The 11,869-nt window shown below is 40.3% G+C and overlaps 1 protein-coding gene across 1 annotated transcript in view; it reads left to right on the top strand.

The window, feature by feature from the left end:
• Window positions 1–2,396: 2,396 nt before the first annotated feature.
• Mcm6 (minichromosome maintenance complex component 6) overlaps window positions 2,397–11,869 on the top strand; it is a 51,519-nt gene continuing 42,046 nt past the window's right edge. The window contains exons 1-2 of the mRNA XM_047547680.1: window positions 2,397–2,581; window positions 11,195–11,341. Of these exons, the coding sequence (XP_047403636.1) occupies window positions 2,475–2,581; window positions 11,195–11,341 (254 nt within the window). The 5' untranslated portion in view covers window positions 2,397–2,474. The remainder of the gene's footprint in view (window positions 2,582–11,194; window positions 11,342–11,869) is intronic.

Genomic DNA, 11,869 nt, shown 5'->3' with positions numbered 1-11,869 from the left:
CTGTGAAAGCCTTTCAACACTGCCTTCTTGGCCTTCAAAGCTTTTGCTTTGGCTTTGGGAGGAGCAGGAGCTTCTTTCTTAGTTTTCTGCACCATCTTGGTGAAAAGACCCTTTTTATTTTTTATTTTAAGACAGGGTCTCTAAATTGCCCAAGCTGCCCTTGAACTTGGTGATCCTCCTCTTACAGGAAAGCAGGGAGTTGAAGCTCCAAACCTCGGTTCTTGTGTTTCTACGAAAGAAAATTTAAAGTCAGACACAAAGAGCCATGCAAGAGAACTTTATTATGAGTGAAAGTGAGGTGAAGAAAGTAAAGTAAAAGCAAAGTGAGGTTTAAGCAGAGAGCACTCTCAAGAGAGTGGGCCATCTCCAAGCAGAGAATAACAAAGGAGCTGATATTGTCTCCAATTTTTTTACTATTTGATGTTTACCAGGAGAACTGGGGACCACCTTCTGTACTCTTCCATCCAGGTATTCAACTCCTCCTTCACATTGGCTGGTGGAGTTTTTTACCTTAGTTGGTCCTCTCTGGCACTGTCATAGTGGCCATCCTATTTAGAAGGGCTTCATCTATAAGTTAATCCAATATTAATGGGTACCTGGGCTCAATAGCTTAGTGTGCCTGTACTACCACAGGAATCTTCCTTCCAGAACAAATGGAGACACCTTTGGCCATAATTCCAAGCTTCACATCAACATCAATGGACCCTGTCAAGAGTTAGTCCCATTAATCCTTTCCTTTTGATGTATTTTCCCATTAGCTCCTTTGCTTCTATTTATTGTCTACAAATTATCTACCTCCATTTGCTTTCTCATCTACTTTGAAAGTAGTTTAAGGACCCTAAAGTGATTTAAAGAACACTTGTGACCTTGACATACATTTCACTGCTCATTACTAACACTCCTGCCTCAACTTCCTTCTGCCTCAGCTTCCTGAGTCTCTGGGATTACAGGTCTGCACCACGTGCCCAGTTATATCTTTTTTTAAATATATATTTTTTAGTTGTAGATGGACACAATACCTTTATTTTATTTATTTATCTTTATGTGGTGCTGAGGATCGAACCCAGGGTCTCATGCATGCTAGGCAAGCACTCTACCACTGAGCTACAACCCCAGCTCTGCCTGGCTATATCTTAATATTGTACTATGTTAAAAAGAATTACTTGAATTTGAACTCTGTCCACCTTGTTCATTTTTGTTTTTTTGTACTAGGGATTGAACCCAGGTGAACTCCACCCTGCAGTATGTCCCCAGTCCTTTTTATTTAATTTATTTATTTATAGACAGGGTTTAAGTTGCCCAGGCTGAGCTCAAACTGTGACCCTCCTGCCTTGACTTTCTCCATCTCAACCTCAACCTCCCCAGTAGCTGGGATTAAAGGTGTGACACTGCACCCAGAGGCATTGTTGGTTTTATTATTATTAGGATGATGATGATGATGATTAATTTTTTAAGGTAGTGGAGATCAAACCCATGATACTCTACTACTGAGTTACAGTTCCAGCCCTTTTATTGTTTTGAGACAGGGTTGCAGAAATAGGCCTCAAATATGCCATCCACCTGCCTCAGCCTCCCAAGAAACTGGGATTACAGGTGTGCAGGTTTTTAATATGATGGAAGCCTCAAAAAGTAGCAGTCCAGATTTCTCAATGTCTCGGAGGCTCAGATAAAAGTACTGTGAAACATATTTTGAAGTCATCAGCAGCCAGACATTAAAGTCAAGGGAATTAAGGTGGTCCCCTAAGGTAAGACACCTACAAAGGAAGCTAACTAGAAATAGAAAAAGTGCTGAAAGAAAACTAAGTGACACGAAGTCAGAAAAAGATGGCCTAAGATGGGGGAAGGAAAACCAGAAGGCAAGAGTGCATTTTAAGAGGGGGATTAATCGACAGCGTTAACTATTTTGCTGACTTTCTTCTTTTAGCACCAACCAGGAACTCTACCAACTCCTTTCTGCCCTGTTTATACACCTCTAACTCTCAAGGAGGGTTCTACCTTGTAGTTTATAGTTTATTTCCTCCAAATGGACAGCTCAAGGAGGACGTCTGAATATTAATCACTCTTATATTTCATACAGTCTTACTTCTACCGTTCACCTAATATCAGTGAAATGATTTTAAGAACACTTGAAAAACCACCCGCACAAAAAATACGAGTTTTTTTCACTCTCCAGAAGCCAGAATACCCCCAGAGCACGAACACACTGCGCAAGCGCAAAGGCAGACCTCTAGCTTTCTGTGTCTTTGCATTTGGCGCGAAATTCGGGTTCAATGGGCGGGGCTCTAGAGAAACCGCTGTTCATTGGGCAGGTTTGGCGCGAAATCCCCGAGCTCCTACGCCACGATTGGCTCCATCAGTTCCGGGCGAGAGGCGGGGCTGAAGCGGCGGCGGCGCGCGCAAAGCGGCAGCGTCTAGGGAGTAGCGACTCGTGGCGGTTCTGCCGTGCGGCAGCGGTTCCTTGGCAGTAAGCAGCAATGGACCTCGCAGCGGCAGCGGAGCCGGTAGCCGGCAGTCAGCACTTAGAAGTCCGCGACGAAGTGGCCGAGAAGTGCCAGAAACTGTTCCTGGACTTCTTGGAAGAGTAAGTCTGTCGGCGTGCACCCCGGGCCTCCGCAGCCGCCCGCCTCCGGCCCGCGGTCTCTGGGCCGGGCGGGGCCGTGAGGCAGGCGGGTGTTCTGGAACTCAGGGGTCGCAAGCCGGGGAAGAGCGGTCCCCGCCCCACCTTAGACTCCAGGTCAGGCCGCCGGGTGAGCCTGGGACTGGTGGGCTGGTTTCAGGGATAAAAGCTGTCTCGATCCCTTACTCAAACCCCTGTTGCGCCCAGTGCTTGGCACTGTGCCTTTTTCATTTAATGTTCACAACCTGTGAAATCGGTGTTTACATGGCCTGGTGACTTGTGGGGAAATTCAGGCTCGGTGAGGATGAGCACCTGTCCACTTGGGCCGCTGGCCGATGAGAGGCCCAATTGGCCTTAAGTTATGGAAGAGGCTCACCACCTCACGGCTGGAATCCTGGTGCTGCTGGTGCCGCGGACTCGGATCACCCTTGGAGCCTATGTTGATGAAAGTAATGGCGTGGATTTTGTGGTTGGGTCGGTGCTCAGGTGAGCTCTGTCCTGCTTAAAAGTAGCTGAAATTCCACTTGTGGGTTGCACTCTTCAATCCCCAAACCCCTTTTTAAAATTGCCTTGTAGATTCCTGGCTTCTCATAATTCCTCTCCCTAGCTTACACCGCCTATCTTACTTTTCTTAGTGCAGATACACCAGTGCTCTCCCTAAAGTATGGACTCTACTGCCTCGAGGGCACAGTGGTATACACTTTGAAATGCTTTATGAATTTCTCTTCATTTTTTAAAAAAATATTTGTTTATTTTTATGCGGTGCTAAGGATCCAACCCAGTGCCTCACACATGCTAGGCAAGTGCTCTCCCAACTGAGCTACAGCCCTTCTTCATTTTTTTTAAAATCGTAAAATGTATATAACAATTTCCTAGTTTAGCCAGTTTTTAGCATGCAGTAACAAAGTGCTGGAAAGTGCTTTCACCGTACAACCACCACTTTCGCATCCTAAATACTCTTCATCTTCCCAAACCACTCATTAAATGGTAACATCCATTCCCTCCTTGTCCTATGCCCTGGCAACCACACTGTTACTGTATTTGATTATTCTAGGTGCCTCATATAAGTATTTATTTATTTGTAACTGACTTACTTCACTCAGCCTAATGCGTCATAACTTATATCAGAATTTCCTCCCCCATTGAAATGAATTCTCAGTGTGTTGCCAGGCTGGTCTTGAACTCTCCTGCCTCAGTCTTCTGAGTGCTGCAATTGCAAGCATGTGCCACCATACCCAGTTTTTTGTTTTGTTTTGTACTAGAGCTTGAACCCAGTGGTGCTTAATCAGTGAGCCACATTCCCAGATCTTTTTTATGTTTTATTTAGAGACAGTGTATTGCTCAATTGCTTTAGGACCTTGCTAAATTGCTGAGGCTGGCTTTGAACTTGAAATCCTCCTGTCTAAGCTTCCCAAGCCACAGGCACATGCTTGGCTTCATACCCAGTTAAAATTTCATTTTTTTTCTCAAGACCGAATGATGGTATTGTGTGTATATATCACATTTTTCTTAAGCATTCATCAATGAATGGACACTAGGGTTGCTTCCACCTTTTGCTTACTCAGATAATGCTGCTATCTTAAGAAGTTTTGCTATACTTAAAACCATCGTTTAATTTTTATTTCCAGCCAGGCACAGTGGCACACCTCTATAATCCCAGTGGCTTCGGAATCTGAGGCAGGAGGATTGTGAGTTCAAAGCCAACCTCAGCAACTTAGCGAGGCCCTAAGCAGCTCAGGAACCCTGTCTCCAAATAAAATATATAAAGGGGCTGTGGGGATGTGGCTCTGTGGTTAAGCACCCCTGGGTTCAATTCCTGGTACTAAAAAAAAAATCTATTTCCTTGCTTTTGGCAGTATTCTCAGTCTGGTAACTACTCATCTTTCAAAGCCCAACTACACTGTAATCCCAGCTACTCCAAAAGCAAGAGGATCACAAGTTCCAGGCTAGTCTCTGCAACTTAGTGAGACCCTGTCTCAAAATAAAAAAAGGACTAGAAATGCAGCGCAGTGATAAAGCACCCCTGGTTTCAATCCTCAGTATGGAAGCCTGGAGAAGCCTAAAGACCCATCTTTGTGAAATCCTGTAAACCTTTCAGGCAATCAATTGTTCCCTTATGTTCCTAGGGTTCCTATCATTTTCCACATATCTTTACCTGTCAGCCACATCATCTGGAATGTATCCCATTCTCAATCCCACTTAGCTATCACTTACCTTACAAAGGTCTTCAATATATGTTTCATTTCAACACATAATGTGTCTTGCCTTTATCTTGTAGCTAGATGCAGGGATAATGATAAATAAGACAAATAGTCCCTGTACTTTGTGTAAAAAGTCAACGTGTTCTCACAAAACCAATTTTGGTTTGTCATCGCTTATGGAATAGTTCAAATTCTTCCCTCGTTTCCAGCTTCATTTTCCAAAACCAGCACCATTCATCATCTACACTTCTTCCATACCTTCTCTGACTTTGCCACATACTTGCAAACATTTATAACCAGTCTTCTACTACCTTTTTCTCCTTAAATTGAGTTTTGAATGTCTTTCAAGGCTGAATTCCAGTTTTGTTTTGTTTTGTTTTTAAAGCTCCCTTCAATAATAGTAAATTTATTGTGTGTATGTGTGGTGCTGGGCTTCACACTTGCTAGACAAGGTCTAGCTAGACATCCCAGGCCTTTTTTAAAATTTTATTTTGAGACAGCATTTCACAAAGTTGCTTGGGCTGATATCAGACTTGGAATCCTGTCTCAGCCTCTAGAGTAGCTGGGATTGCAGGTACCTGCCACACTATATCCAGTTAGTTACTGCTTAATATATATTTAGAAGAATCAGAACATGATGTATTTGGAGAAGGAGTTGATTTTTCCTCTAAAGTTAATCTGTGTATTTCGTGGGAGGTGGTTTTGTTTTGTTTTGTTTTTGTACTGTTGTTTGAGTACAGGAAAGATCTACCATGAAGCTACATCCCCAGCCCTTTTTATTCTTTGAGACAGGGTCTTGCTATGTTGCTGAGGCTGACCTCAGACTTGTATCGTCCTCCTCTGCCTCCCAATGTGCTGGGATTATAGGCATGCACCACTTTACCCAGCTACATATTATGTAAAGAGAACAGAAAGTAACTTTGTGTGATATTCTGTGTAGCATTTTGATGAGTGTATGTTTTTTGCAGTACTGGGAATTGAACCTAGGGCCTCTCAAATGCTAGACAAGTACTCTGCCTCTGATCTACATCTCCTGCCCCTGCTTTATTTTGCATGTATGTGTATTTCCATTTTCCTGAGATCTTAGGCAGTAACACACTTTATTTAATTTTCCTATGGTAGTTTTTATTGACTCAGGAGAACCTTTATCACAGTTCTTTTTTCCATTTTTTTATTGGCACATTATAGTTAGGTGGGATTTGTTGTTATATATTTGTACATAAACACAGTAGAACAATATAATTTGGCCAATAGCATTCCCCTTTATTTCTCTTTTCCCTTCCCTGGTCCCTTTCCTCTACTCTACTGATCTCACTCCAATTCTCATGAGATTCCTCCGCCCCCCCACCCCCCATCCACCAATCTTTTCCTTTTTCCTCTCTAGCTTCCACATATGAGAGAAAACTTATGACCCTTGACCTTCTGAGTTTGGTTTAATTTGCTTAATATAATGTTGTTATGTTCCATCCATTTTCATGCTTATGACATAATTTCATTTTTCTTTATCACTGAATAAAACTCCATTGTGCCTGGTTATTATTTGTATTCTTGATGACTCCCATTTGAATAGAGATGAAATCTCAGTGTAGCTTTTTTGTTTGTTTGTTTTGTTTTGTTTTGTTTTGTTTTTCTGATTCTGGGGATTAACCCTGGGACGCTTAACCATTGAGCTACATCCCCAACCATTTTTTGTATTTTATTTAGACAGGGTCTCACTGAGTTGCTTAGGGCCTCCCTGAGTTGTTGAGGCCGAGTTTGAACTGGCGATCTTTCTGCCTCAACCTCCTGAGCTTCTGAGCTTATAGGCATGTGCCACAGCACCCAACTCAGTGCAGTTTTTTTTTCTTTCAGTTGTTGATGGACCTTTATTTAATTTATTTATTTATATGTGGTGCTGAAAATCGAACCCAGTGCACACACATGCTAGGTAAGTGCTGTACCGCTGAGCCATGACCCCAACCCTTCTCAGTGTAATTTTGATTTGCATTTCTCTAATTGCTAATGATATTGAACACTTTTTCATGTGTTCATTGGCCTTTTGTATGTCTTTGAGAAGTGTGTTAAGTTGCCCGTTTATTAATTAGGTTATATTTTGGGTGTTTTTCGAGTTCTTGATATATTCTGGATATTAGTCCTGTCAGATGAAATGAATACCTAACAAAGATTTTATCCCTTTCTGTAGGTTCCCTCTTCACATCTTGTTCTTTTTTTTTTTTTTTTTGCTGTGCAATACTTTTTAATTTGATACTACCCCATTTATTAACCCTGGGCTTTATTTCCTGAGCTTTAGGAGTTCTGTTAAGAAAGTCGTTGCTTGTACCCATATATTGGAGTGTTCACCCTATGTTTTTTTCCAAGAATTGCATTGTGTTTGATCCAGATCCTAGGTCTTTGATCCATTTTGAGTTGATTTTCTGCAGAGTGAGAGATAAGGGTCTACTATCATTATTCTACATATGGATAACCAGTTTTCCCAGCTTCATTTGTTAAAAATTCTGTCTTATCTCCAATTTATGTTTTTAGCACCTTTGTCAAGGACCAGATAACTATAGATGTGTGGCTTTGTCTCTGTCTTCTATTCTGTGCCTTTGGTCTCTGTGTTTTTGTACTAGTACCATGCAGTTTTTATTACTATAGCTCTGTAGTATATTACTTGAAGTCGGATATTATAATGGCTCCAGCATTATTTTGGCTATTCTGGATTTTTTTATTTTTCCAAAAGAATTTTAGGACTCTTTTTTTTCCTTTTTCAAAATATTTTTTAGTTGTAGGTGGACACAATACCTTTATTTTGTTTATTTTTATGTGGTGTTGAGGATCGAACCCAGGGTCTCACGTATACTAGGCAAGCGCTCTACCACTGAGCTACAACCCCAGCTTTAAATTTTTGGGGGGAGGTACTGGGGATTGAACTCAAGGGCACTCGACCACTGAGCCATATCCCCAGCCCTATTTTGTATTTTATTTAGAGACAGGGTCTCACTGAGTTGCTTAGCGCCTCACTTTTGCTGAGACTGACTTTGAACTCTTGATCCTCCTGCCTCAGTCTTCCAAGCTGCTGGAATTACAGGTGTGAGTCACTGCACTGAGCTTCTTTGGTATTTTGCTGGGGATTTCATTGAATGTGTACATTGCTTTTGGTTATATGGCATTTTAATAATATTAATTCTGCCTTTCCATGAACATAGAAAGTCTTCCATCTCCTTGTGTTGTCTTCAATCAATTCCTTTCTTCAGTGTTCTATATTTTTCATTGTAGGGGTTTGTCATCTCCTTAGTTAGGATTACTCCTAGTTTTTCTGTTGCTTAACCTTTTTTTTCTTTTTAAGCTATTGTGAATGGGATAGTTTTCCTGATTTGTTTCTGAGCAGATTCATTATTGTTATATAGGAAAGCTATTGTTTTTGTATGTTGATTTTTGTAAGCTGCTACTTTGCTGAATTTGTTTCTTAGCCCTAGCAGTCTTTTGGAATACACCTCATTTCTTTTTTTTTTTTCTTTAATTAAAATATATTTAATATTTTTTGTTTTTACAGACATTTTGATTCATTGTACACAAACGGGGTACAACTTTTCATTTCTATGGTTGTACACAATGTAGATTCACGCCATTCATATAATCATACATATACATAGGGTAATACTCTCTTTCATTCTACTGTTTTTCCATCCCCACCCCCTCCCACCACTTTTTCTCTACACCATCCAAAGTTCCTTCATTCTTCTCTCCCCCTACCCCCATCATTATATATTGTCATGCACTTATCAGAGAAACCATTTGGCCTTTGGTTTTTTGGGCTTGGCCTATTTCACTTAGCATATTTTCCAACTTCATCCATTTACCAGCAAATGCCATAATTTTATTATTCTTTATGACTGAGTAATATTCCATTGTGCATATATACCAGTTTCTTTTTTTTTTTAACAAGTACTTTTTTTTTATTGTAAACAAATGGGATACATGTTGTTTCTGTTTGTACATGGAGTAACAGCACACCATTTGCATATTCATACATTTACAAATGATGTTTGATTCATTCTGTTATTTTTTCCTTCCCCCCCACCCCTCCCACCTCTCTTTTCCCTCTATACAGTCCCTCCTTCCTCCATTCTTGCCCCCCTCCCACCCCCCATTATGTGTCATCATCCACTTATCAGTGAGATCATTCGTCTTTTGGATTTTTGAGATTGGCTTATCTCACTTAACATGATATTCTTCAATTTCATCCATTTGCCTGCAAATGCCATAATTTTATTATTCTTTATAGCTGAGTAATATTCCATTGTATATATATACCACAGTTTCTTTATCCATTCATCAATTGAAGGACATCTAGGTTGGTTCCACAATCTGGCTATTGTGAATTGAGCAGCTATGAACATTGATGTGGCTGTATCTCTGTAGTATGCTGATTTTAAGTCCTTTGGGTATAGGCCGAGGAGTGGGATAGCTGGGTCAAATGGTGGGTCCATTCCAAGTTTTCTAAGGAATCTCCACACTGCTTTCCAGAGTGGCTGCACTAATTTGCAGCCCCACCAGCAATGTATAAGTGTACCTTTTTCCCCACATCCTCCCCAACACCTGTTGTTGTTTGTATTCTTGATAATTGCCTTTCTAATTGGGGTAAGGTGGAATCTTAGTGTAGTTTTGATTTGCATTTCTCTTATTACTAAAGATGGTGAACATTTTTTCATATGTTTGTTGATTGCTTGTAGATCTTCTTCTGTGAAGTGTCTATTCATATCCTTAGCCCATTTGTTGATTGGGTTATTTGTATTCTTGGTGTAGAGTTTTTTGAGTTCTTTATATATTCTGGAAATTAGTGCTCTATCTGAAGTTTGAGTGGCAAAGATATTCTCCCACTCTGTAGGCTCTCTCTTCGCATTGCTGATAGTTTCCTTTGCTGAGAGAAAGCTATTTAGTTTGAATCTATTCCAGTTATTGATTCTTGCTTTTATTTCTTGTGCTATGGGAGTCCTGTTAAGCAAGTCTGATCCTAAGCCAACAAGGTGAAGAGTTGGACCTTCTTTTTCTTCTATAAGATGCAGGGTCTCTTATACCACAGTTTCTTTATCCATTCGTCAGTTGAAGGGCCTCTAGGTTGGTTCCACAATCTAGCTATTGTGAATTGAGCTGCTATGAACATTGATGTGGCTGCATCACTGTAGTATGCTGATTTTAAGTCCTTTGGATATAAATCGAGGAGTGGGATAGCTGGGTCAAATGGTGGTTCCATTCCAAGCTTTCTGAGGAATCTCCATACTGCTTTCCAGAGTGGCTGCACCAATTCTCAAATTCCACCAGCAATGTATGAGTGTGCCTTTTTCCCCACATCCAGGCCAACACTTATTATTGCTTGTGTTCTTGATAACAGCCATTCTAATTGGAGTTAGATGAAATCTTAGGGTGGAACACACCTCATTTCTCTTTGTTTTCCTTGAAATTTTTTTTGCAGTGCTGGGGATTTAATCCAGGGCCTTGTGGTTCCTAGGCAAGCATTGAACCACCAAGATATGGCTCCAGCCCCTTTATTTCTGCTTCTTAAATCTGACTAATCTATCCTTTTTCAAATTTCTATGGAAGTTGAATCATTGGGTTTTAACTTGAATTTCCTCATGTAATATTTTCTGGTCTTAATTTTTAAAAAACAATATTTTAAAAAATAATATTTGTTGGACTGGGGTTGTGGCTTAGTGGTAGAGCACTCGCTTAGCATGTGTGAGGCACTGGGTTCGATTCTCAACACCACATATAAATAAAATAAAGGTCCATCAACAACTAAAAAAAAAATAAATTAGAATTTTAAAAATTAGTATTCATTGATCGATTCATTGTTGTTGTTCTGAGGATTGAACCCAGGGCTTCACACATGGCAGGCAGACAAGAATTCTACTACTAAGCCACATCCCCAGCCTAGAAAATGTTAAATCAGTGTTTGAAGTTAAAATCTAAAGACTGGATTTTTCCACTCTTCCAGACACTGTACACATTAATTTATAGGTATTCCTTCATTTAATCTTCCAGCAATTTTATGAGATAAGGTGATGTCTTAATCTTTAAAAAAAAGAAATAGTAAATAGGAAGTTTATCAAGGTAAGTAACTTGCCTCAAGTTTCAGAACTACTAAATGTGGACCTGTCTAATCCTAAAGCCAACAATCGTGGCCTAGGGAGATAGCTCAGTCGGTAGAGTGCTTACCTTGCATGCACAGGGCCCTGGGTTCAATCCCCAGCACTGCAAAAAAAAAAAAAAAAGAAAAAAGAAAAAGAAAGCTAAAGCCAACAATCTGTAACCAAAATATTGAATTCTCAGGCATGCAGATTCTTATTTTTACTGCCTAGTTCCTCATTTAAATCTGATCTACATATATCTGCAGATTCCAGAGCAGCGATGGAGAAGTTAAGTACTTGCAGTTGGCAGAAGAGCTGATTCGTCCTGAGAGAAACACATTGGTTGTGAGTTTTGTGGACCTGGAGCAATTTAACCAACAACTTTCCACCACCATTCAAGAAGAGTTCTATAGGTATGGTTGTTATTAATCTTCATTACTTTGAATAGGGGTAGGAGCCTGGGAAACCAGCTCCTTTTGGACTGGAAGTGTTTACTTTGAGGCAGAAGGGCAGCTGTCACAGTTATTTCTTTCCAAATAATAAAGCCAGTGATCCTTTTAATACTGCTCTGAACTTAATGTGGGCCTTTGTGGAACTAATTTTTTTTCCATGTGCAATTTGCTTTCTATATAGTTTTCCAAATAGGAGAACTGTACTCATTTTTTTCTTTTAATTGAGATGATTTGTCACTCTGTTGCCCAGACTGACCTTGAACTTCTGAGCTCAAGCTTTCCTGCCCCAGACTTCCAGAGCAGCTGGGATTGTAGGCATACACCATTGTTTTTGGCTTAGGGATATCTTTAAGTTTTCCTAGCTATAAAAGTAAGTGTGTATATATATTTCAGAAAATAGAAGTAGAGTCAATGAAATCATCTCTATGTTTGTAATCCCCTCCCCACTCACGGATGAACACCATTAGCAGGTCTACTAAAACAGTTTCA

Source organism: Sciurus carolinensis, chromosome 3 (assembly GCF_902686445.1).
Source record: "Sciurus carolinensis chromosome 3, mSciCar1.2, whole genome shotgun sequence".
Taxonomy (NCBI): Eukaryota; Metazoa; Chordata; class Mammalia; order Rodentia; family Sciuridae; genus Sciurus; species Sciurus carolinensis.
Note: the sequence above shows the minus strand (reverse complement) of the source record. Positions and strands in the feature narration are given on the sequence as shown.